This window comes from Pundamilia nyererei, unplaced genomic scaffold, assembly GCF_000239375.1.
Source record: "Pundamilia nyererei isolate P.nyererei 1_Seehausen unplaced genomic scaffold, PunNye1.0 scaffold00177, whole genome shotgun sequence".
In the NCBI taxonomy this organism is placed as follows: domain Eukaryota; kingdom Metazoa; phylum Chordata; class Actinopteri; order Cichliformes; family Cichlidae; genus Pundamilia; species Pundamilia nyererei.
In genome coordinates this window covers 576903-603015 of record NW_005187578.1, presented here as the reverse complement: position 1 = coordinate 603015, position 26113 = coordinate 576903, and the positions used below count along the sequence as shown (strand labels likewise).

Here is a 26113-nt window from a genome sequence, read left to right as displayed (position 1 = left end):
AGGGTCTCTGGGAGATATTTCTGAATAACTGAGGATTAAAAGGCCATCCATTTAAATGACCGCACATAAATATTCACATATGTCACCACTTTGGGTCTGCTTCCAGATGTGGGCAAACTGTCACCCTCAGGCGAGAGGAATTTGGTTAGGATGTTCAGGAACAACCCAGGAACTAAAAAGGCTTAAGGCTAACGTAACCTGGAAACTGCTGGAACACCAGCATCAGTGTCCCCAGTGAAGTCAGTTTTACCTGGTCATGGACAAACAGCTACCAGACAACATCACGGTGCTTTTAGGAGCTGAAAACGTCTCTCAAATAACTCACTACTAAAGACTAACCTTCCAAGTTCTTCCCTCAAATTCCAAATCTTATCTCACTTCAGAGGAAAAACATCCAAACCTTTGATTTAATCTAATTTTCCGCCTGAGAAGAGGTTCAGCAGCCTGCACAGCAGAAATGTTCAGGAGCAAAGTGAGGCCGACTTCACCTTTTACTATTTCGTTTTTGGACACGGATAACTCCATGAGCAATAACACAAAGAACAGCACTGATGACCTCGCCTGAGAGCTAATCTAATCACTGCCACAGAAATCCTATTTGGGAATTCCTCTCCACCTACAGCCGACACTGCTGAGTGGAATAATAAAACACTGAGGAAAAAAAAAAAAGAAGCAGCGTCAGAAATCAAACCGTTTATAGCTCAGCGGTGGCGGCGAGGTATAGAGCGCACTCAAAAACAATCCCAGCATCCCCTGGCTCTCACCGCACCACCCACCCTCAACCAACCTGCAGCACGCACACACCCTCATACATACAAATGGAGATAAAAGAGGCTTTTTATGCACGAATACGTGCAGACACCTCGTCGCTCGGAGAGGTCTCAGCTGCTGCAGTGAGATTTCAGAAACTCTGGAGGAGGGAAGTTATCTTGACAGTGAATGAGACAGAAGTCTCCAGGTATTGTTTTAATGCAGAGGGCGAGCGCCCCGGCGGGGAAAGCATCTTCTAACGTGCTGTGTGGTGTCACAACCTCACGCCGCTGCCAAACCAGCTATTTTTTACCCTACTTACAATAAAGATCGCAAGCAGACAGTTTCTCAGTTTCACAGTAAAAATGCGAGTGCCTGACGTCTGCCTGTTTTTAAAATGTAAATCTCTGCGTCGTGTTCATGAATGAGGCGAGGACACAGCGGGACACTGATGGAGAGAGTAATGTGGATGTTTTACCTTCTATTGTGGTAAAGTCTAGGGCTGTGATTCTAGCTAGGGGTGTGAGAGGTCCCGGGTTCAAATCCCGGACAAGCCCCCAATTCATGGTATGACATTCCTATCCTCACCAATGAACAATGAGCTCTGTGTAGTGAGATCGAACATACAAGTGATGGAAAAGGACTTCCTCACAAGGGTGCCTGCGCTCTCCCTTAAAGACGGGGCTGAGGAGCTCTGTCATTCAGGAAGAACTCGGAGTAGAGCTCCTGAGACTGGGCATCTAACCAGGACTCCTCCTGGACACCTCGTAGCTGAGGTGTTTCAGGCATTTCCAATGCTGGGCATCTCAGGCAAGACTGCTGCCCACATGACCTGGACCCGGATAGCGTCTGAAAACGGATGTAATCCTTCCCTCAACCTGAAACTAAGAAATTAGCTTCGTTTCTTAGGTTGGTGGAGTCGAGTTCTTTCATGTTTTAATCAGAAATGTTTTTCTTTTTGTTTGCGTTTATTGTATTTATAGTCTTTTATGTTTTGTGGTCCATCAAAGTCTTTACACCTTGCTAGTTTGGAAGGTGTCGGCCTGAATCTGCACTGCAGTATTTTTATTAGAGTCATTGGAAAGAGTGCAGCTTTAAGTTTTTGCATTAGCTACATCGTAAGCTTACGTAAGCCTTACTTGTCAGGTCCCCTTTTCAAAGGCACAAAAAGACTCAGCTTGAGGCTTCACAGCGAGACGTCGTAAAACACAGAGCAACATCACGTGGACTACATCTGTCTTTTATATACAGTCTGTGGATCGGCGTTGACTTTTTTCTCCCTACTTGCAGCTCCTGCTTGTTTCTTTTAAGACTTTATATTTCTGAACTGCACGCGGCTTGCTCGACTGTTTGTTATTCTCCTCAGCTCCAAATCCTGTGGGCTTGCAACATTATATATTCTTCTCTCGTCTCGAAAGACTGCTGACTGTGAGTGATTACTCTCAACCAGCCATTTTCCTCTCGGTGCTGCATCTTTGTTTCAACAAATCATCACCTAATAAAACTGCTAATGTTTCCTACATAACACCTTCACCAGCAAATAACTGAGGGAGCTTTAGGTGTCGAGATATAATCTGAGGAATAAACTGTCAGACTACCACCTGTCAGGTTCAAGCAAAGTTATTTTTGTTGTTTTTAGTGATGCTGCCATGAAATATTACTCATTTAAAGGCCTCATAAACATCCCTGTGATTTCTGCTTTATTACACAATAAAAACGTTTCTGAAAGATAAAAGAATATTAAATCCACGTTAAAGATTAAAGACGGCTAAAAGCCAAACGGGACAAATCAGTTTCCTGCTGTATTCTCTCATTACTGTGAGTGAAGTTGTTGCTGTGGAGGGAAGAATGAGCTCCTGATGCTGGAAGCAATGCAGGCAGGTACGCGCCTTTCTCTGTAGCCTCATTTATGCAGAGCCTTCCCAACACATCATTCCATCATCATCATTTCAGATCCTTATATTTTAACCTGGCCGTTGGAGCAATGCTTTCCTGTGGTGGTGTTACCAAGCCCCGCCCTCTCAGAAGAAGGCCCGAAAATCTAAATCAGTCAGACGTATTTCTAATTCTTTATTCACTGGATTCTAGTGGGGGTGAGGGCGGCCCTGGTGGGGATTTTATTTCCGCCCCTCTTTTGGCTGAAGCATGTTTCCTCGCTGGCTTGAAAGAGGTCGTTCATGAAATTTTCAGCGGTGGAGGAGCACCATGACATGTCTTCATAATACTCCAAAATGATGTCGCGGCATGAAGCCCAGATTTTAGAAGTAAAGCTCGCTGCTTCCAGATTTTAATTTGGTCCAAAAAAGCAGCTTCGAGTGAATCGGCCTGAACACAAAAAGGAAACCAATCACTAACTCAGACTGCTCCAGAGGAGTAAAATTATAACTTTGATTGAGAATCAATGGTTATATTTTAAATTTAGGATTATTCAGCCTCTCCTGAGTGCAACAAACAACAGTTGAGTTGTGGAGTAGTGCTGGGCGATATGGAAAAAATATTTATCACGATATGAATTATTTTATATCACAATATACCACCTGACCTGTGGTCATCTAGAAAGTACGCAGTCTGTAAACAGCAAGTGCCGAGGGTGCAGTCTTTGTTTTGAGTTACCGTAAAGTATGTCGCAAATCCGGGTGCACGTACAGCAGCACCAGCTAGCAAACCACAAGACGGAGTTGCTTTGCAAAAAATATCATTTTTTTATACTTTATTTTCTCTTGCATAAAGTTAAGAGCATGTATAGTGAGAAGACAACACTAATATATTTGCCACAGGCTATTTAACCCTTTAAGACCTACCATAGAACCAAGTCCGCTAGAGCTTATCTTTATGTTTTTACATGCTGTAGTGCCATTTGTGGGAGCATTTCAAGTTTCCATATATCAATACAACTGTTATAGCCCAAATTTTAATATATGTATGCATCAAGTCCATAGTAACTACATAAATTGCAAAAAATTGTAGTGCAATAAACTACAAAAAAATTGAAAAACATTTTGGGTTTTTTTTTACATATATCTCTAGTTAGAAAATTTTAAAGAGGTTTATCCCTCAAAACTGTAAATACAAAAAGGTTGCACAAAATAATTTCCAACCACGAGAAATTTATTTTGAGTGTCTTCATAGTTTTGTTTTTGAGATACACTAATTTTTATATACTACAGGAAAAATGAAAATATTATAATGCATCAAAACAAACTATTTCCAAGTCAAACATGACTTTTAAAAACACCAACATAGGCTTATAAGGCCCTTTCGCGAAAATGACGTCACTTATGGTTTCGGGCAGGTAATGGCAGACATGCGATAGTTCGCGCTGGCGTATATGCCAACGTAGGAAGTGTTATTGAACATCAGCAAAGTGTGTTTCTGGAATATTATCTTTTTGTTGCTGCAAGTGCTTCTTATGCAATTTTTGCAAAGCTATATGTGGAAGGAAACTGTGACCTAGGGCAAGCTAATGGCATTAGATGCAAGTACAACTCCAATGGTTTCACATGCATAAAAAAATATTGCGCTAGCTTACGTGGTTCCAGTTCTACAGGGATTTAAAAATAGTTAGGTAAAATGGAGTGTGCCTGCTCCGACCGGTTGTAAAGGATTAATTATATATTTTATGTAATAATTTATAAAATTAGGTTAGAAACGATAGAAGACAAATGGCACGATAGACACTTTTCTATCGTCCACACGATATATATCGTCATATCGCCCAGCACTATTGTGGAGGTCTTTAAAATGTGATGTGAGAATAAAGAGAAAGAACATGACATAACTAATGTGTTTGTTCTTCTTGGTATAAACAGCAGCCTTACTCGAGTCCTCTGGTCGTCTTTTTCGACAGGTTCTTATAATAATATCTGGTTAAACATAAATCTGGGTCATTAACATTTCCTGATGACTTGGAGTAACCAGGAGAAACCTCCAGGGTTGAAAAATGAAGTCACGGGAAGCAAAAAACTGCAGTTCCTCAAACCTTTGGGCTCCATTAGAGCTTAAAACATGAACACACACACCATGCATGGTGAAAACAAGGAATTTTATATGACATTTGTTATAGTTGTAGTAGTTAAACCATTTTTTCTAATGCATGCATGTTTTTGAAGAACAACTGGAGGCCCAAAATTGAACCCTGTGGGACTCCACGAACAATGCCGTGAAGGGAAGATGAAATAAATCTAAAAGCTGATGGCAGAGGGTCAGAAAAGTTAAACCAGCCCATTATCACTGTCAAAAAGAAAGAGCTAAAACACATTATCACAGAAAAAAGTACAAAGTACTTCACATAAGATATAAAACTAAAAGGAAGATAAAAACAAAATTAAAACCTGCTAAAAAGTTAGAGGATGTCCTGATATTGTGTAGCAGTCAGAGTTTTTGTGGGTAAATCCTGAACCATGAGAAAACTCTTTTTGAAATGTTCACTGAACCTTGTGACAATTTTTCTAAAAGAAATTTCAGTTTGTTTCCATATAGAAGTTTTAACCTGTATATTGTTGCTTAATCCAGCATTTTGTGTAGTTTATTGCTTAAAAAAAACAAACAAACCCTGAAATATAAATATAGTATACTTGTCATTAGAGGGTCTGTTTGAAATGTCTGAGTTTGGACTGTACCTGGTTCTGGTCTCTTGGTCTTCGTGAGTAGAGTGGCACATGGCGCTGAACTGAGAGACAAAGAAATCGTAGCGGCGATGGTAGGAAGGTGTGTCCTCCTCGATGTTGGCAAACTTCACGAACTGCAGAGAGCAGAGGAAGAATCAGCAAACATTCATCAGCCTGAATTTTCTGTGTGAACACAGTGAACACAGGCTCTGTGAAATTCTGAAAAGTAGTAACTGTACTATTCATAAATAATAATTATTATAATTAGTGAATGGTACACTCCTCGAGGCTTTCAAATTATAGTAAAAAAATATTCTCAAAAAGCTTCCAGGCCTGTAAAGTGAAGCCTCCTCTGCTTGCAAAAAGACAATTAAATAAGTCTGTGGGGGAAATGGCCCTGTGACCTCAGTAAGTACTTCCTGATTAATTCACAGTCTCGAGCTGTTGTTTCTTACTTTAAACAACATTAAATACATTTTTGTTTAACAGATTATCAGCCAATCACACGTCAGCTGATGAGTCCACGCCCATCTAATCCAGTTTCAAAACACCAACCTGTCAACCGTAAAAACACTCAGGTACAGGCTTTACTAACCAATGCAGGACAGCCATGTTTTATATATTGTCCATTTATGCAGGAACCTGAAGTCCTGAAAATAGGAAGCTGATGAATGTTTGACCTTTCACCTCAACAACAGATACAAAGAAAAAAAATCCCTCGATCACAACACTGATAACATGTCAGAGCATTTCCTGTGAGCCAAAGCACCGTCACATTCCTGCACACTAATTAATTTTGGAGCCAGTGTGACAATGACAATAACTATTAGAACCACCTCCCCCACCCGGCCCAGCCTGTAATCTTCTCCCTCCAAACGAGCCTCAAGTGTCCTCCAGAGAGGCCTCCTCCTCCCGGCTCAGTCGGCTGCGCTCGAGGAGCCTCTCTCACCAACCTGTCATTGTCCACTACGACAAATTGCGTCAGCACAGTTCAGCGTCAGTGGCAAAAACCACTCCGTTCTACCGGTAATTTCCTCCCATTTTGTACCTAACCTCTCCTGGGGGTAATGGCTCAGATGGAAGGAGCTATGCCGGCAGCTGGCGCACAGGAGAGTGGCTTCCCCTCAGCAGATTACGGTACTGTACTGCTGTGCTGCTGCAGAAGAGCAAATTCAAGCTGTAGGCACTTACAGACCAATTACAGTCGTGTTTAGGAGGTAGAAGGAGAAGCTTTGGTCACGACTTGAATTTGCACGTCACACAAAGACATCTTGAAGGGCTTTAGTTTGGGTATACTCTGTAATATCCACACACTATGCACACTGCATTGTTGTAAAACCATGACAGAAATCTCAGACAAGCTCAAACTTCACAGGAAGGAGTCTGAAGTCCTTTGTGGCATTAAAAATGCTCCACGTTTTGTTGAATATGTGCTGTTTTGAGATGCCTCTCGGTATTGCCTGGGCTGAGAGTTCACTGGTGAACCTGCTGGAGTGTCAGCTTGACAGTCTGAGTGGGAGGAGGCTGAATGTTTGCCGACTCAAGCCAGGAAGTGGAATACTGAAGCTTAAACTAATTATTAGCGTGTATTCCCTTTGGCAGCGGCTCTGATTATAAGTGATGATAACCTGTAATAACAGGGCTGACTCATTTTCATGTATCGCGCGCCTGAAGCAGTTTACAGGTGTTGTACTTCCTGATAGAATTCAATTTCCTGTAACCTCATCAAACGTGACATTTCGGTATCATTCCCGCGAGAAAGTTCACAGGAAGTTTACGACAACTTGGGGGAACGTCTTGAGCTGTAGACAGATTCATAACTGGCTGCTTCCTCCTGAGCCCTCACTCAGCTGCTGATGATGATGATGGAGAACTCCTCGCCCCGGTAACTGTTGGACAGTTTACTCATCAAAAATCGAGTTCACCGTGCGATCAGCTGGCGGTTACTGAACGTTAAAATGTTTATTTTGATGTTATTTGCACTGTAAAGTTACTTTTCTGTATTTTACACCCATCATGTTGCATGATGTGCAGTTTTTCTTTTAATCTGCTAAAAAAAAATCTCTTTTTTTCCAAATCTAACTTTTGTAAATCTGTTGGTTTTTTCCCCAAATTGGGGTCTGAGCTTCACTTAAAGGCTCCGACAGAGGAAGAAACAAAGGCTGTACTGTTGACTAACGAAGGCTCGTCTGTTAGAAGCGGAGCTCATACTTCTCTGGCCATCTGCGAAGTGCTTGCAACGTGTGAAATCACAAGAGGAGAAGGACAACAAAGGCCGCAGTGAAAAGCAACAGATGGAATTCGATAAACCAGAGACGTTGACTCTGATTACGGAGCGTCTCGGAGGTATCAAGGTGTCAAAATGCTTCAAACTTTGGAGAAATGAAAATAAAAATAATCTTATTCCTACATAGTTTTTGAACTTGACCAAAACTTTCTGCTATCCATAAACTGTACACAAATCTAAACATGGAAAATTGGGTTTTGGGATAAAGCTGTAGACTGCATCTATCTCACATCTGGCTCCACAGGTTATAGATCGCAGACACATGGACTCCCCTGTGTGTCTGACTCGGTGTCTGAGTCTGGACTGATGAGCGCCTCTTCCATTGAGATGGAGTGAAGGAAGCGCCACTTCGAGCCGTCACAGTTTGCCAATTTCTTGTGATAAAGTTAACTGGGAGATGAATTTGTAAAGCGTGAACGGCTGGCAGCCAGACAGCAGCAGAACACAGCGGTCACACACATTTATACTGGGCACGGTAAGAAATAGGAAAGCCAGTGGGGCTGTAGGAGGAAAATGATTACATTAAAGGTGACAAATGTTGTTTGGTTTAATGAAAATGTCACTGTTAGACTGATTGGAACTTTTTTGGTATTATTTATATACAGGATGATTTATCACCTACCTCCCCCCACGATGGTTTGTTTTGGCTCGTTAGTCAACCGAATGTTTCCAAAGTTAACTTGCAATGGACTTATTGGGCTTTCCCTCATTGTCTGACAAACATGTCCTCGCCAAGTGCTGGATGCTCACATTAGACAGCAGAAGATAAAGAGGCCCACGTTTGTACAAAAGTGCAAGGTCAACTTTTTTTTCTACTGTTGGCTCTGCATGATGTCATAAAGAGTGGATATTCCTAATATGCCAATCAGGCACGGACGCCCCACCCACCTTCAGTTTACAAGGGAGAGCTAAGGGGGAGGAGCTAAAACGGACTGTTCCTTAAAAGCTACTCAGTCATCATTCTTTGCTTCTCCAGCTTGTTTTAACACAAGGTTTTAAAAGCAGCCCTGAGCTCCCGAAGACCGATATTTGAATGATTTGTTGAAGAAACGCTTTTGTGCCCACTAAGGTTTCAGTGTGGATGTGGGATTTTTTTCATAATGATTAAACCAAATCACACAGCAGTGACCAACCTCGAGCTGTTGATGGATCATCTCAGACATAGTCTGGACTGAAGTTTGGTCCATTTTCGGCCTTCCTTCCCGTCGTCGTCATTGTATCAACGAGCCCAACTTCACTACTTTTCCAAGTATTGCTGGTAACAGTAACAGTTTTGCTGGCTTTTGAGGGGCTTTGAAAAAAACTGAGGTCTGCAGCTAACACTCCATCTATTTTGATATGATATCATCCCCGCCCGTCTTTTATCTTTAAATCTAACCCTTTGCCCCTTGGATGCCTACTAGAGGAAATCCCTGTTTCTCTTTTCTGAACTGAGCAATTTCTGTTATATTTCAGGCGTGTTTCTAGAATAAGATGATGTCACAAGTTAATGTGGATGATCTCTGCCTATACAACTTACTCGGGCTACACCTGGAAAAACCTGGAATCCGTTCCAAACCGCGTCTTTATTGAGCTATATAGTGACATGTCCAAACTACTCATTAAAACTCTCTTTCTGTGGTTCCTGCTCGAGAATGATGCGCCCAACATGAACCGAGTGCTTGTCTGCGATCACAAACTCCATGTAAACCATCTTGGTATGAAGAGTATGAAGTATGAAGGTAAACAAGCATCACAATAGATGCCACTGTGTCACAGTAACTGAGGATGGAACAGAAAGATTCTTTTCTTTTCTTTTTGTACTTTGAAAATATGCTGCAATTGACCAAAAACTGCAGAAAACCACAAATCAACATGTGGAATGAATCAACATCTGCAAAGTTACAGAGGTTGTAGTACAGACATAGCAAGACATTTTGTAATTTGGCACCAGAAAATGTCGATGTCCGATGGGAAGCTGCTCTTGAAGCACTCTGAGGCGTTGAGTCGTTCACAGTTTTCTCGCTGTTAAGTTTTGGAAGATAGAATGCGTTTGTGTTTACATCGTTACCTGCCTTATAATTGTTTTTTGTTCTGTTTTGCGGTCGGAGAAATGATTTTTGTGAGTTTTGAGCTGAGATTCTGATGTTTGTGTGGATACCACAGATGTCTGTATTTAAACAACAGACCTGGCAACACGTGGAACCAGATGTTTGGTTCACCAGGTTGCGGGAACAGGGGAGGTTGTCAAACGTCATCTTTATGGAGGAAAGGATTAAAGACACTTATGTAACTAACTTTCACCACCAGGGGGCATTTCCTCTAAAGAAGTGGTCTTTTTCCAGTCCTGGCGTTTTAAATTGTAACGTGTCGTTAATGACTTCTGCTCTTCAACACGACGACTCTGTGTCATGGACAAAAATTCATAGCAGTTTATTTTGATGCTTTAAAACACAGACATTCAACATAAGCACCTCTAGGACTCTAGGAGTTAACCTCCTCTTGTTTGCTTGTATCATGAAGGATATGAAGTTCTTTAGCTACTGTAAAGCTGTTTTGTTGCTGAGCAGCAACAACAAGCACTAAAAGTGTGACGTTTAAAAGTAATTAGACACCGCTGAGGCTCCGCTGAGGCCGGCCGGCTGGTTTCAAACAGTCTTTTGACCAAATTGCTGTAATTTGCTGAGCTCTCTGTGTTGGTGCTTTTCTGCAGACGTCTCAAACAAACTCATTAAACTGATAATTAGGCAACAGAGCAAACAAAGGAGCTCCGTTTTGCTCAGCTGCGCCACAAAACCAAACGGAGACATTAAACGAAACGTCTCCGTTTGGAGCCGGCGCCGTAAAGGAAAATTTAATTAACACGGCTCTCACCTAAAGACGGCGAGCACCTTCCAGCCCCCCGATTCAGCTAACTGCTCTTCTCTTCTGTCAGTCTAAATACCACACATAAATAATGCAAAGGCTTTCACATCTAAACCTTGGGCTCGGTTTCCTGCTCGGATGAAGCCCCAACAATGGAGACAGACAGGCTCAGAACAGGAGGCGGCATGAAGGGAAAAACTTCGGGTTCACCTTCAGAAGAAACAGAAGGAGAAATGGGGCTGACATTTGCTGGCGGCTTAGAAGCTAATAATAATTAGAGTCTTTCACGGGATGTGTTACACGACAATTTCCTCTGTGAGAGGAGAAGTGAAATGAGCTATTAAAGTGCCGACATCAACCACTGACGTATTTGACCTGCTTTGATTTATGACCTTATTTTTTTGTGTGTGTCAAAAACGTTGTTGTGGCTTTAATCTGGAGGATTGTGGGTTAGTCTGTGATGGGAAACATACGAAGTATGAATAAAGCAGAGTCAACAATAAAATCCTGGTTGCTGCTAAGAGAGTATCCGCCTGAGATTAAAAGTAAAATCAAGCTCAAAGTGAGAAGAGCAGAAGCTTTTTATTGCACGCAGTTTACAGCGTGTGAAGGGAAGTTCTGTCCAGCCAACATCTGCAGCGTCTGCAGCTTCAAAAGCTGCTGGCATGCATGATGAAGGCACACCAACTGTCCTATCTATGCAAAACAGGCTGTGCGTCACCTGACATGCTAACGCTTCTTCTTTGTAAGACCATTTGTGGAATGTGGACCTAGCACAACACCTGGGAGGCGTTTTTTAAAAGAGTGAAAGAAAGTGGAAGCAAAGTTCTCTGAGAAACGATGTTTTGGTTTCCGATGCTGTAAAGGATTCATTTAAAGGTAATCTGTACACATTCATCTTTTACATAATCCACAGATTAGTCTGGATTACCTGCTGTACCAATTGGCTTCACTAAGGTTGCAGTTCACAGTGTCTTTATCAACACATTTCTGCATGCTCTCCTCCTCCTTTCCCTTCATCTAGAAAAAAGGCTTCGAGTGTGTGTTTCTGTGTTTTCGTCTTACCGAGTTGGTTCCCAGCACCTGCAGGTCTGGCTCTCTAGACTCCAGCAGCTTGGCCACCATGTGCAGGAAACTCTCCACGAAGGGTTTGATGCTCTGAGAGTGACACGCCATCAGCAGCTGGTCCAGAGCCTCCATGGCTATCACCACATTCCTGCACAATAAGCTTTACACTCAGGACACAGGAGCTTCTCAACACCTGCACGTTTACAGAAACACTACTCCAGATGTATGTCATAGGGGGAGAGGTCTAAGCAGAGACACCCAGACCTTGCCTAACCCACTACCTCCTAATGTGCTAACTGAACAGTTTTTTGGGGCTCTTCTCTATTTAAAAACAGAAGCAGCAAAGGGTGGAGACGAGAGATGCAGGTGCAGCAGATGTGTTTCGATCAAAATACACAAAAAGAGTGGGTCACTGTCGGGTTGAAAGTGTCTGTGTACTGAGCACATTATTGCATGATGTAACTTTACAGCAGCTCCACCTGGAAGGAGAAGGCTGACGTTACAGACCCGAGCATGCAAACATGTCGCCTTGCTGGGTGAACAGCGGTCTGGTAAGGGTGCGTGGATGCCGTGCAGAAGGTAGACGCGTCTGCTCTCTGACCGTCAGCCTCAAGGAAACAACATCAGAGCCCATTCAGACAGAAAGTCTGACTTTATAATGGTTGTATCGATTCAGTGCTGACAGTCTTCTTTCAGAAATACTTCAGGGAGGTTCTTTGTTCCGTCTCTCAGCTCGTTTTAATTACTTTCCAGAGCAGAAATGGAAGTGGACGAGACTTTTAATGTCACTGCACTTCTTCTGATGAGTTTTAATGACAGGTGGCTGGACAGTCTCCTTCACTTTCTGTTTTTAAATGTCACCTAGTATTTCTGAACCTCGGGCTGACTGCGACTGCTTTCATCCTGTTTTTCAGCATCCTTACGTGTCTTTGCTACGTCGCACTACGTTCTCAGGTATTTTTCCCTCAGAATTTTTTCTCTTGTCGTTTCCAGATTTCCAGTATTTTTTTGGCAAATTCCTTTGCAGCTCACTGTTTCACAGGAACTGTGCAGCTTATTCTCCTCCTGCTGTCTCACTGAATCTGCATCATGATTTGAAGCTAACAGCATTTGCTGTTTGAGGTGATGAAGGGTTTTCCGGGATAAAACACATTTATCTGGTGCTTGGGACTTAACAAGTCAAACACCACTCACGCGTAGCGATGTCGCACCACGTCTCTGCTCAGCTTCTCGGCCAGGTAAGCTCCAATCCTGTCCAGTTTCTCTGGAGCCGACACGGCGTAGAAGGTGAGCTTCTCCATGTCCGACTTACTGAGGCCATCCTGGAAACAACAACGCCGTCAGGATTCAGAGGATTTAAACAAAGCCTTCTAAAACCATCTTCTGTCAACACTGACTCACTGACGCATCAGATGATGCACTTTGTCATATAGAGCATCGCATGTAGAGCAGGCTTCCTGAACCCAGAGTTACTCCAGCAGCGTTCAGAGCGTGAACGTTGGAAAAACATTTAGACGTAGAAAAAAGTGCTTGTGCAAATATGTGAAACTGGGTGAAGGATACGTGTTGTATAAAATGCTTTGAGTGCTCAAGCAGAGTAGAAAAGAGTTACATAAGAACCTGTCCACTTAAAACATAAGCTGCTTCAGCCTGCATACAGCCACTACTGCCTCTGCAAGCCACTTTGCAACCCACGTCTTCTTTTAAAAGAGTTTATCTGTTGTCACTGATGCTGTCCTGTCCACTTGGCTTTCATGCGTGCACATGAAGCAGGGCGATACCAAAGCAGAGCCGTAACACAAATGATAAATCAGTGCAGTTTTAACTAAAAACACATCACAATCTTCCCGTATGATTGAAAATAAACTCAGTGCCTTTTAAGACATCACAGCACTCTGTGCTGAATATGTTTGAATTTTGCTGATCGGACGAAACACGAAGCTCGACGACATCACTTTGATTCTATTTTGCTTTTCAGTGTTCAGTGCCATCGCTCATCAATGATACAGATTTTCTGCGGTACTATAATAAAGTAATAAGAATATTCTTACAATACTAAAAACTCTTGGACTCGATGTGGCGATCAAAAAGGTTGGATTGAATTCTATCAGATGTAAAGATGAAGAATTTAAAAACTTGAACATGTATCTGGTATTCCCAGCTATCTCCTCCAGCTCTTGCAGGACCGAGGCGTTCAGAAGCCAGCCAGGAGACATCATCTCTCCAGCACGTTCTCCGCTCTGAGCTCCTCACCCTGCATCTCTAAAGCTGGACCCAGCTCATTTCCAGCTCTCGTACCCATGATCTCAATTTCTCATTGTAAGAACAAAAAACGAACACTTATCAGCAGGTTCATCGAACGGCAAAAATCAGTCTGTTCCAGTCAGACTCTTTCAGTTGATCAAAGTCATCTGAATCCTTCTTTTAACTTCCTAAACTTCATTTTGTGGCACTGACATTAAAACCAGTGGACTGTGAGTGTGTTTAATTTGGCTTCCCTGACATGGATGCAAACGAATGAGCACCACAGATCAGTGCTCAGAAACATTATAGAGACTGAAACTGCACATTATCAGAAATTATTCATACTGAAGTCCAATTACTGCAGCGTATTCACGGCCCTCTCTTCACTCGGGGTCCATTTCTGCCTCGTTAAAACTAACGAGAGCTCGTTCCGGTGTAGGGATTCAGATTCTTCTCTATCAGAGTGCTCAACCTCAGGACTTCAATGCTGTACTGTAGTCAACACGTATACATACTGTATGTACTGACTGGCCAGAGGGGGGAGTTAATTTGAGACCGGCTGTTCCCCGAGTGCTTTCAACCCCTCGGGCGCTCAGTGAGAGATAATTAATTGGCCGAGGTCTCGATCGTTCAGGCATTTTGATTTCCCACTGCACATGTTTGCTTAAACCAAAAGGTCCTTGAGAAGATGTGTGGGGAGGACGCGAAAAAAAAAGAAAAATCCCTCCCCTGAGCGCCGGACCAACCACACACACACGTGGCGTTTTAATTAACACGCGTCAAAGAACCAAACAGGTGAGAACAACTTGTGGTGGTCTGGTTATCAAAGCCACGTCACATTTAACTGGCAGAATTATCAAAGTCTGAAGCGTTCATGCGTGGCTCTGCGGTCGACCAATTATCTCCGTGTTGTGTCGATGAAGCTCGTCGGTGGGCGTGTCGCCGGGTCTCCACAGCAATCCCAACGGTGTGATAAGACCCGGGCAGCAGACGCAGCGCTAACACACCGAGGAAGCTACAGACTTCTGTCTAACAGACTCAGTCTGAAGGTTTTCTGCTTCCTTTGTCTTTTGTACCACAGCGTTTCTGATCAAATGCCAGCAGGACACAAACTTCTCAGTCCATAAAAACACAGCGGAGGATGTTGGGAAACCCTCGCAGCTTCCCCAGAGCAACAGATAAAGGATCAGTAGAACAAATCTGACACGTGGCCTCACACATGAATGCACAAACTAGTGTTAGTAAAGGTCTTTAGGAGCGCTGTTTCAGCTGTGTTAAGGTAAAAATCTGATACTTTACTAATCTGGATGTAAAACATTTTCACATTAATGGTAGATTTTATGCAGCGGAGGTCACGTCACACCTGGGTCCAGTCTTTGTGCATTTGATTAGATTAAATGTCCTATAGGGGAGACAACAAACATGTAAATGTGTTTGCAGGTACTTACTTTGGGGTCCTCAGGGAAGATGTTGTCCACCAGGCGTTTGTACCTCGGCCTCAGTGGCCCACAGCAGCCGCAAACTCCTGCAACAAAGACAGAAATGGCCGTCAGTGAAGCCTGACCTCCAACTTTCTGTAATTACAGCTGTCTTCATGCCTCACAGACAACAGAAAACTGGAGGCAAGAAATGGAGCTTGTAACCCTTTTAAGTCAGAGTAGCTAAGGACGAAATGTGGAGCTTTCAATCGGATCGATGGAACCTGACTGTAAAACACATTCACGTTTCCTCCTGTGACTCATGGGCGAGCGCCTGAGACAATCCAAACTTACTCTGGAGTCAGGAGCTCGCTCTGATAGGTCACCTCGTATTGACCAACATGAATTAGCATTACAAGCAGCAGGCCGGGAGTCAATACGAAAGTGATGAGTCATCAGAGTTGGGGATCGGCGGCGAAGAAGTCCTCACGAGGGGCATCTGACTCATGCGAGTTCATGCAGTGTTCAACTACTGCGTACTTTATGGCCATTTCTTTCTAAGCAGTTAAATCCAAGGTGAGAATTTGTCCTTTCCTAACATTATCCAGTAATTCCCCTAACGTGGGGCTAATGCAACATGAAACATTATCATCTTTCTGTCCCGACAGGTCTCAAACTTCACGTGCACACAGAGTTGTGAACGCTCTTCCTGACTGATGACCTCGACCGTCAGTGCAAAGTGTCATCAGTGAAATGTCAGCGTTTCTGCATTCAGAGGAGCAGCAGACCACAGCCGAGGGGTCACGGCAGCGCCGCGCTGCCCTGACAGTCGATCAATGAGGCAAAACATTAGTACGAGGGGAAGCAACTCTAAACATCTGAAATGAGAAGGACAACAGCACTGTGCACACTCGAGCCACCACTCATTCTTTATGCTTTGTTTCCTTCCTGGAAATGATCAAATGGTTGAGAGCAGCAGTTCCCCAAACTTTGAGGCTCCAGAGTTCTGATTTGGACATTTTTCACCACAGAAGTGCTGGCTTAAGAGTTTCACACAGCACTGCATTTGTAAAGGTTTAATAAATGCAAGGTGTTTATGGAAGCAGTAAAAATGTTTAGCAGTTCTGTAACATTGTGTTAAAATAATACAAATATAACAATTTAGACCTTGACCTTAGTTCTGAGAGACTAAGCAGGAGTAGTTGTTGTTTTTTTTTTACTTCAGACTAAATTTGAAAAACTATTGGAAACCACCAAAAATCAATTAAGGAATTAACAGCATGTAAATTTGGCTCAAGCTGAATCCAAACGCAGAGAATCAGAAGAAAGGAGAGAAATCCTCCAAACATGATCGTCCAAAACACCAAATAACACTTCCCAGAATTTAATTTAAATCCACCAGCTGCAAAGAAACATTTAAACGGCTTATGAAGCCGGGCGTCATTTATTGATATTTCTTAAAAATCAATCAAGCTCGATGCTTTGAGCGGGCAGCTGGCTCACAACCATCAGAAGATCCAGCTCCAAAAACATCTGCACCAACGCAAAAATTCCACCATCAGGCCGGGGCCTTTCTGTGTGGAGTTTGCATGTTCTCCCCGTGTTTGCGTGGGTTCCCTCCAGGTACTCCGGCTTCCTCCCACCGTCCAAAGACATGCAGCTTGTGGGGATAGGTTAATTGGAAAATCCAAATTGCCACTAGGTGTGAATGTGCGAGTGAATGTGAGTGTGAATGGTTGTCTGTCCCTGTGTGTTAGCCCTGCGACAGACTGGCGACCTGTCCAGGGTGTACCCTGCCTCTCGCCCTATGACAGCTGGGATAGGCTCCAGCGCCCCCCGCGACCCTGAAAAGGAGAAGCGGAAGCGAATGGATGGATGGATAAAACCTGAAAAGGAGAAGTTTCCACAGACTGACGGAGAGACAGATGTGGCGGTGTGGGTGTGTCATCAGGATAACACTTTGCCAAGATGTTTCTAATCCATTTATTGACTAAATACCAACATTTTTTATTTATTTTATTTTCAGTTGTTACACTGAATACCAACATTTAAAGGCAGATTATGGGAAACAAAAGCAGAAATGCTACTTTCTCCATATTCCTCCGCTTCCCTCCTCAGACTCAGAACACTAACTTCAGGGATCAGGCCTGGGACATCATTTCCCAGGAGCCCCTGCTGCTGACACCCTTCATAAGATGGAAGGTGACCGCAACACCTCCAGAGAGCAGTCCTCGGGGGAGCCTGCAGATTACCAACTTCATTAAGGCTTGTATCAACAACCTGCCGCCACTTTAAAGCGTTCATTACAGATCCTACAATTGCCTGCCACATTAGGGCGGCGGGGGGAGCGGCCGTCTGTTAGTGCAACTCGTCGGCTTTAATGGAATTCAGCTCTGACGCTCTACACCTGTAAGCGCGACACAGAGACTCTGACAAAGTCACGTTGTTCACAGCCATGAGCGTGTGCACGTCCCTGCTTTGCTAATTCTGATTTAAATCTTCGTTTTCATGTCTTAACCAAAGTTTTGGCCTCGTTATTGTGACCGTCAGCTGACACGACTTTCATGTCCATCACAGTGTTGCACATCAACAGTTAGGCCTCTAGAATGAGTAGAATCAGAAGCTTCTTCAGATTAAACATCGCGTTTGTGCCTCTCGCTGCAGTCATCTTAGACACGGCTTATTTACAGCCTTTACACTTGAAAAGGTGAAGACGCATGAATGTAAATGCGCACATGCTGGGCTCTTGCAGAGACACAGCGTGTGTGTTTGTGTGTTTGCAGACGTTGAGGATGAAGTGGAAACACCTGGGAGGCCGCGGCTCCTCCTGCGCGAGGCGTTCGGGGACAGCAGATGGATCGGGCCAAACACGGCGCTGCAGAGGGGGGAGGTGGTGTGACAGCTTTCTGTTTCCATCCTTGTTAACTCGCCTCTCATTCCAGCGTCCGCAGCAGCTCAGGGTGAAAATGCATCCGCCTTTAAAGGACTAGTTTAAAGAGAGGCTCAAGGGACATGTGCAGTTATCATATAATCCCGCTAGCTCCGCCCTCAGGGACCTTCAGGGGTGTATTTAAAAAGTCAGTTTCACTGAGGAAGGTTCCTAACTGAGTGAAGTATCGTTCTGTCAGATTCTCTGAGCACCATCGGTATTCCTCTACCTCCTGACTACACTGAGGTCAAGGAAAAGGAGGCAGAGGTCAAATTTTGGACTAATCGAGTGCACCTGGGCTCCGGTGTTCAGCTTCCTCTTTGCCAAGCCGTCTGTCTCTTGACAGCTCTAATGCTTCCTTTAACATTCGGTCCTCTTCGCCTTGTATTTTGAGCTCCGATCCTTTTTTGATCAGTTTACCATCTCACTGCGTTTCCTGGACCGCCTTCAGCCGCGCTCAGCTCGTCTTGTATGGAGGCACCAACAGCAGAAAATGAACGACAGCAGCTTTAAATTACATTAAAACTAATTCTGGTTTCGAGCATCGTGACTTCAGCGCCGTAATAGAGGCGATGCATCAATTCAAGCATTGCGCTGCAGAGAAGGCTGCGCGACTGCTGCGGGCTTCAGACGGAGAGACCGTGGTGGTCGTTCAAACACACAAATAAATTACAAACACGCACAACAAAGTGAGCGGGCTGAGGAGAGGCCATTACAGAGGATGGAATCCATCATCCTGCAGCGACGAACACAAAGGCGGGCGGACGTTGGTTAACACGTCCTGACAAACCGCTGGAGTCATGCAGCGAAGCATGAATCGCCACTAAACGTCTGAATCCACTTCTGTCTGCAGTGGGTCTAAATAGTTTGTAGCACGTGCTTTAATCACAGTTGCATGTTGGGTAGAGATTTGTCATCAGACAGTTGCTTTGCCCCCGAGCAACACCTGAGTACTAACATCATTTTTCTTGGTTGATATCCAGCCCAGCACGAGCTGCACGTGTTTGATTAATCAAATATTATGGTTTGCATTTTTATGTGAAGTGAAAATAAGAAGCTAAAGCAGGAGGATCACAGAGCTGCAGAGGTAAGCACGATAAACTCAGATTTCTGAAACTGTTGCTCGGAGATTTTCTGCTCGTTTGTCACATTGAGTCTCATATCTGTGTCTCATTTTAATGAGAAACCAACCAGACTGTGATTAAAATTTTATACTGAACTGAAGCGTCGCGTTTGTCCTTCTCGTCTAGTTTAGTACTTTATTTTTCTTTACTTCAGAAAAGTTTAATGATCATTAAACTTTTTAAACAGAAGAGTTTGAAATGTTGGTTAAATAGAAAAAAAACAAACGTGGGGTCGAGTTTGACCTACCGGAGCTCACGAGGCCTCGTCTGTTTGAGGAGCGGTTGTAGCTGAAGGCTCCGTCAGCCTCGGTTCGAGGCACCTGCCTGTATCTCCTCAGGATACCCCTCCTCACGTTACCACAAAATGACGGCATAATTGCAGAAAACTTCAATTTATCCCAACTGTGGTCCAAACAGATCCCACAGCCTCAGTGGGCAGGCATGGGTTTCTCTTCTTGGAGTAAATCCTCCAAAATGAGACTGTCTGCTCAAAAAGTAGATTCTGTGTCCGCCTCACCAGTGACACCAAGAAAACGTTCCAGCTTCACAGTTTCATGCTTTTTCCCTGGTACAGGATCAGCATCACATCTGTGATGGACAACATGCTCAACCACTGGGCTTCGAGCTGGAGCTGCGAGTCTACAATCACCTGGGATTACCCCACGTTCTGGCAGAGAAGACGACACCCTGCCGGGCCTAATGTAGGTCTGTCCACAGGGTCTCGGGTTACCGGCCTCTGCGCTCACTGGAAAACGTAATCCAACACAGAGACGGGGACAAAACCTGGCAACGGAAGAGCCTCAAAGTGTCTCTGACATCATCTCAGAGCAGGATCTCAGTGAGAAATGAGAGGAACATTAACCTGAGAACCACAAATAAAAGCTTTGTGGTTCCTTTTAATCACATGACAGGACGTCACAAGACTTAAAAGGTAAAAAACCAGAGAAGAAAGGTTCCACAAGCTGGACACAAAAACGAATTATATGCTCTATTCATGAAAATGTAAACACATTTTTAATAATGGTTATACACTATGAAAAAAATGCATGTAAATGAGCTCCCTTACATCCTTGTTGGTAACACATCCTGTCCTCGTGAGCGGCAGTTTACAGTCAGCCTATATTTATATCTCCAAAACAAAACAGAGAAGAAAGGTCTGGAAGGATCAGGGCTGGAAGAAGCACGATGACCAAGAGCTGCTCAAATAACTAAATAAATGGAAACTAAAACAGATTAAAAGGAATGATCTAGAAGAATGGACCGGGCTGTCAGGACACGGGCTACAAGTAGTTTTTGGCAAGCTGAGGTATTTAAATGGAAAAGATTCCCAGTAGAAATCACACAATGTGGAAAAGCCTTTCGGGAAAAGTCCTGGAGATGTGCCAGTTTGGTTGGTATAGACATGAGTAAACATACAGCTCCAAAACCAGCCCTGTGTCTGGATACATGAACACCTGTGGACCAGAAATCCAAAAAATGCAAACTGAAAGCAGCAGAACCAACCAGGAACCTCCAGGGATGAAAAATGAAGCCAAGAATTGAACCTCCTAATGGCCTCTGGAGGATCTCTCCAAAAACGAGTCAGTCCCCACAGGCAAGTTTACACAATAAATGTTTAGGCCTGCAACAAAGCATGATTGTAGTTCTCTGTGGAGAGCTTCCAGTTCATAACAACTACGAGAGGGGCGCTTTAAATTGTTTACATTTCGTTTATGCTTAAAGTTGCACATAATTCAGAGTTAGGGGTGGATACCAGCTGAAGTAGCTGTTGCTGACTGTTATTGGAGAAGCTTCAGATCAGCTAATTCGATTCCACTCGACCTCTCGAATGGGCTTTTTAGTGCAATCAATCAGTTTTGGTAACTCAAACTGTTACTTCAAAGGTTTAAAGACTACTTGTTCTGGTTTTGCTTATTTCCTGCGACACACGTCATCTTCAACTCATTGATGCTCATTTTAAACATGGACAAAGTTTTAATTAATGATGCACTTTTCAGGCTAACCACTCTGTTTCACACGTTTTTTTCTACTCTTGGATGTGCATGATGTCACAGAGTGTAGATATCCTGAAAAGGTCACGTAAGGTAAGGAAGCCCCACCCATCTGCAGGTTAATGGGCTGCCAATCAAAAAGAGTTACAGAAACAGGTGAGATGCTGCACATAAAGAGGGATTCTTTTGAACAGTGATTCATGCAAAGCAACTGTAGTAGAGCAGAATATGTTGCCTTTGAGTTGAGGTATTGATACATGGCCTTCTGTCTGTTGCTATTTTATTTCAAGGCTAAAAAAATTAACGATGACACTCAGCACCACTTTACACTCACGGATGGATGTTTTCCCCAGCTGTATAAATGATTACATCACCAATCAACCTACATAAGAGGGCGGTTGTATTTCCTCCTCATTTTCATCCATATTTAAAGCCAGTAAACACATCAGGTTTAGTTTTCTTTCATCAGATATGTTACCCTATACTTCCAGTGGCGTATACAGAGGTAGAATTATGTTCTTCAGACCCTACAGCTCCATGAAAACATACACCTCAAGACCTCTTAAGCATGACGCTGCTGCTCCATCTACTACTTCCATCTTTTCTCCAGCCGTAAGTAAAAACAAACACACCTCCCACCAATGCAACTCTCACCTCTGGCATCGGCCCGTCCTTTAATCTACACCTAAACCGTCTGCAAGGCACGTAATCTACAAGATTAAAGAGTGCCCTCACCCCTGCTGATTAATTCCCTGCCCTTTGACAAGCAGATGAAAGCCATGTTCTCCCTCCCTCTCTCTCTACACACTGTCAATCAGGCGCCCGACAGCATCCTCCTCGCTGCGCCCTTGTTCGCCTCGCGTTTTTGGGGTCGCAGATGAGTGTGCGCGGGCCCGTCTGGCTGCTGAGACGCCGTCCTTGGAGATAAGAAAAATTAATAAAGTTGAGTCTGTGATGATAGAAGCTGGATTTAAATGAGCTGTGAGAGCGGCCTGAAGGAGAGCAGCGGGTGGCTGAGCGTGTTATTGTTAAAATTTTCAAGGGAAAGCAGGGCGATGTTATCAGACAGGAAACATAATCCTCTCACTGAAGGACTACAGACGAGGACGCAGGTATTTATATGAAGATATAAAGCTGATACAGATCCATCTTCATCAGCTCTGACACTGATCTGATGCACAAGCATGGTCCCCTACATCTTTTAGACAGACATGAAGGGAGCATTAAAGCCACTGAAGGACATCCAGGACGTGATGTTAAGTTAATCTAATGGACGTAACTGAGATGATGTCCGTGTGCCATAAAAACCCAGCATGGTTTGGCTGAAATATCACAGAACAGCTGGAAGCATGTCCAGGGTGTTTTCGTGCTTCGTGGTCACACTGAACTCAAATCATGCTGCAAGCCCTTCTGAAACCCTACGCCATAACCTGATGTTTACTCGTTAGAAATGTAACAACATGTTTCTTCGACCCAGTCTGCAGCGACTGCGATGGACCCGTTTAGTAGGGCTGGGCCATATTATACCGTTCACGGAAATACCGGTACAATGTTAGGCAACGATAAGAAAAAGAAATATCGCGATAATATGTGTAAAACGCGCATGTGCACATGGCCGAAAAAGCATGGCGGTAACGGAGAATGAGAAGGGAGAAAGCGGATCGTTCAGTGAAACGGATGAATCAGAATTGGTTTTTAAAAATGGTGCTACTTCAGTGATGTGGAACTGGTTTGGTGTTTGTCCGTCAGATACCCATCAAAGCACTTTCTTTTTGTAGAACATGCAAGCGGGCCGTTGTTATTACCGTATTTGTCGGACTAAGGTGCTCGTAAATCTGGGAGTAATCTGGGTCCTATACTCCGTCCCTTTCAGGTCCCAAAGTCAAACGAACACTGCAGCATCACTGAGAGTTAAAAACTGTCTAAATTATTTCATCTTTAATAAAACAATCAGCATTGCTGCTTTACCAGGTGTAACTATGAAGTTTAACATCCAGGCATCCATGAAAAAAAGAATTTATTACATTTAATGGAGTTAAAAGTTAGCAGGAAGTTAGCGGAAGTTAGCTCGCTAGTTACCTAAGCATAATGTAGCATGTTCTGACTGAGATTTCTGAAAAAATTCAAACGTACAGCTCTGCTATCACTTCCAACATAAATGAAGACAGGAAACTAAACAGCAGTGACGTTTGTAGGGTTACTGAAGTTGGGCTAGCTGGTATATAATGATGTGCAACGTGATCGCTAGCGACACAGCTATGTTAGCATAATATAAACAGTGAAGCTGCAGGATTTAAGCTAACACTTTTCCACTTGATAAAAGTTAACGTGAAGGTTCCTGATGGTTAGAGACAAATGCAATCGCATGGCAGGATGCTGTAAACGGACCAAACTTCAGTCAGGAGAACAACTGAGATAATCCATCCACAATACGAGGTTAGTCATTAATATACTGCAACAACATGGGAATAGAGCAGCTGTGATAGAATACAACATTAACAAATCAATGGTACAGAAGTGGAGGAAGCAAGAAGAATGAGTTGAATAGTTTGATTTATCTGACTGCTTTGTTTCGCTTAATGTGCCTTATAATCCCGTGCACTTTATGGTCCGAAAAATACGTATTTCACTTTGTTATTCCCACACTGCAGTTTAATGTTGCAAAGCACCTCTTTATAACTTTAGTGGATATTATACATGGTTATGCTCAGGATACGTCAGCCCATTTCTACTGGAAATGCCTTTTGGTTAAACTGTCAGCAAGGAATTTGCATTGGCACTGTTACATTTTTATAAAGCTTTAGTGCACATAAAAAAAAAAAACTAAAAAAAACAGCTGCTTGTTTAAGTGAAAATAAATGGAATGGGTTTTTTTGCGCTTGTAAAGTTGTGGAGTTGTATTTTGTCTCGCAATCAGTTATATTGTCAGTTATATCGTTATCGCAAATTTTCAAATATATATCGTGATAAATATTTTTTGGCCATATCGCCCTGCTCTACCGTTTAGTGCTGTCGTTTACTGCTGCTTCTTCTTCTGTTACCATTTTTCAAAGAGATCAGAAGAGAATGGAGCAAATCAAAGATAGAAACTCTGCCAACTAGTGTTTTGGTGGTGAAATTGAACAACAAAGCAGACAGGAGCATAAATGCTGGTACGACGTAGGCTCTGCAAGTCCCACCTCTCCAACAACCCTCTAATGGATGGGCTTGTAGAGTCAATTTCTCCCTTTTTAAGAACTCGACTTGATTGGTGCCCCGACACAAGCAGCTGCAGATTTCACCTCCACTAATTCACGACACTGAACCCGACTCTCTCTGCTACACTTATACTGTTGGAATTAGCTGATAAAAATCTGTCTGTGCTCCAGTTTTGGTGAGTGAAATTGCTGTATTCAAGTCTGTTAGTACCAATTAGCAGATATATGAATCTGTCCATTGCACCTGTTGGTGAAATATGCAAATCTGTGAATGAATGTTCAAGAATTAAAAGCAAACTGTTTGTATACGATGTGCCCAACATATTCAAATATGTCATTTTTATTTCACCTGGAAAGAAAAAAGGACCCACTTTGTACATCCATCTCCAACAGGCTCACTGTCAGTCAGGAAGACGAAGGAAATATGGAAATCTGACACATCATGACTCCAATATTTACTTCACACCTAAAAAGTGTCTCATCAGATCTGCAGCTGTGAGCCTGTTTGTTACATTAACAGTTACACATTATTTATACATGAATGTCTGCTGCTCATACCCATAAATATCCTGATATTTATGCATTTTGCAAATGGCCCGAGTGTTTGCTTGCTTTGAAAACCCTTCCTGTGAATGGCTGGTGGGCTCATTGACTTGCATTACCACATCCTGCTTTTGAACCTTGAAGGACACATGCACAAAAACAGATGATGGCCCATAAATTTACAGCCTCCCTGTCGCTCTGGAGCTGTCCCAGCCAGACGGATATCTAAATTTATGCTGCTTAAAAATCTGTTTTTCCCCCTCAGTCTGTGGCTCGGAGTTGTGGCCGGGTTTCGGCGGTCTGTCAGCAGGATTATCTGACCGCCGGACACACAACTTCTCAAGGTCTCTTATTTATCAGCAGAAGGTGAGCTCGCTGCACCCGTTCCTTTGCAGAAATGCTGTTTATATTAAAGCACAGTCGGAGAGCTCAGATGTTCAGCTGTAAGACTTCTGCCTATTTTGTTAGTTCAACCTTAGTTTGTGAAACGCTGGGACCAAAACACTGATCAGATTATCAGATTTATTTTCCCTGCATGCACTGCTACCTTTCACATCATAAACGTGGCCACTGCGAAATGAAACTGTGGAGGCTAAACTTCTGTAACATGTGGATTTTTCTCCGATTCGTCTCTGGCTCGAGTAAGATAAGGACTACTCTTCATTTTATTCCCAACAATGGGCAGGATGAAAGAGTTAGGATGTGCTGTTATTTAGGAAGATTTTTTATAATGAGTTTCTGACATGAACGATGGGGTGAAACACCTTAAACTTCTTAAAGCTTTCAGGAAAAAAGAAAATACAGAGTGAGCTGTTAGGGTTACATGAGCCGGGGCATTTAGACCTCAGAGCGAAAGGACAACATTCATTTTGGGACATTATAAAAGGGAGTCGAGCAATACAGGTCGAGGGAGTTTGGACTCATAAGCAGAGTAATAAACTCTCCTGTGGTGCTCAATATTACTGCGACCTTTCCTCGATGTGCAAACGCAGGATGCCAGGAGGACTCATAAAACAGCCTGTTTAGTCCAGTTTGTTTCTCATTTAACGAGTCAGTCTGTTGGATTTAACTCGCTGTCTTTGCAAATATAATATATTTGTTCCATTTGGTG

General features: G+C 43.3%; 1 protein-coding gene across 1 annotated transcript in view; it reads right to left on the bottom strand.

Moving 5' to 3' along the window:
• The window catches only part of efr3a (EFR3 homolog A (S. cerevisiae)), a 102611-nt gene that overhangs the window by 49452 nt on the left and 27046 nt on the right, over positions 1 to 26113 (bottom strand). Inside the window, exons 3-6 of the mRNA XM_013914179.1 lie at positions 15249 to 15325; positions 12751 to 12878; positions 11554 to 11704; positions 5370 to 5491 (exon numbers count right to left, since the gene is read on the bottom strand). Coding sequence (XP_013769633.1) covers positions 5370 to 5491; positions 11554 to 11704; positions 12751 to 12878; positions 15249 to 15325 — 478 coding nt within the window. The remainder of the gene's footprint in view (positions 1 to 5369; positions 5492 to 11553; positions 11705 to 12750; positions 12879 to 15248; positions 15326 to 26113) is intronic.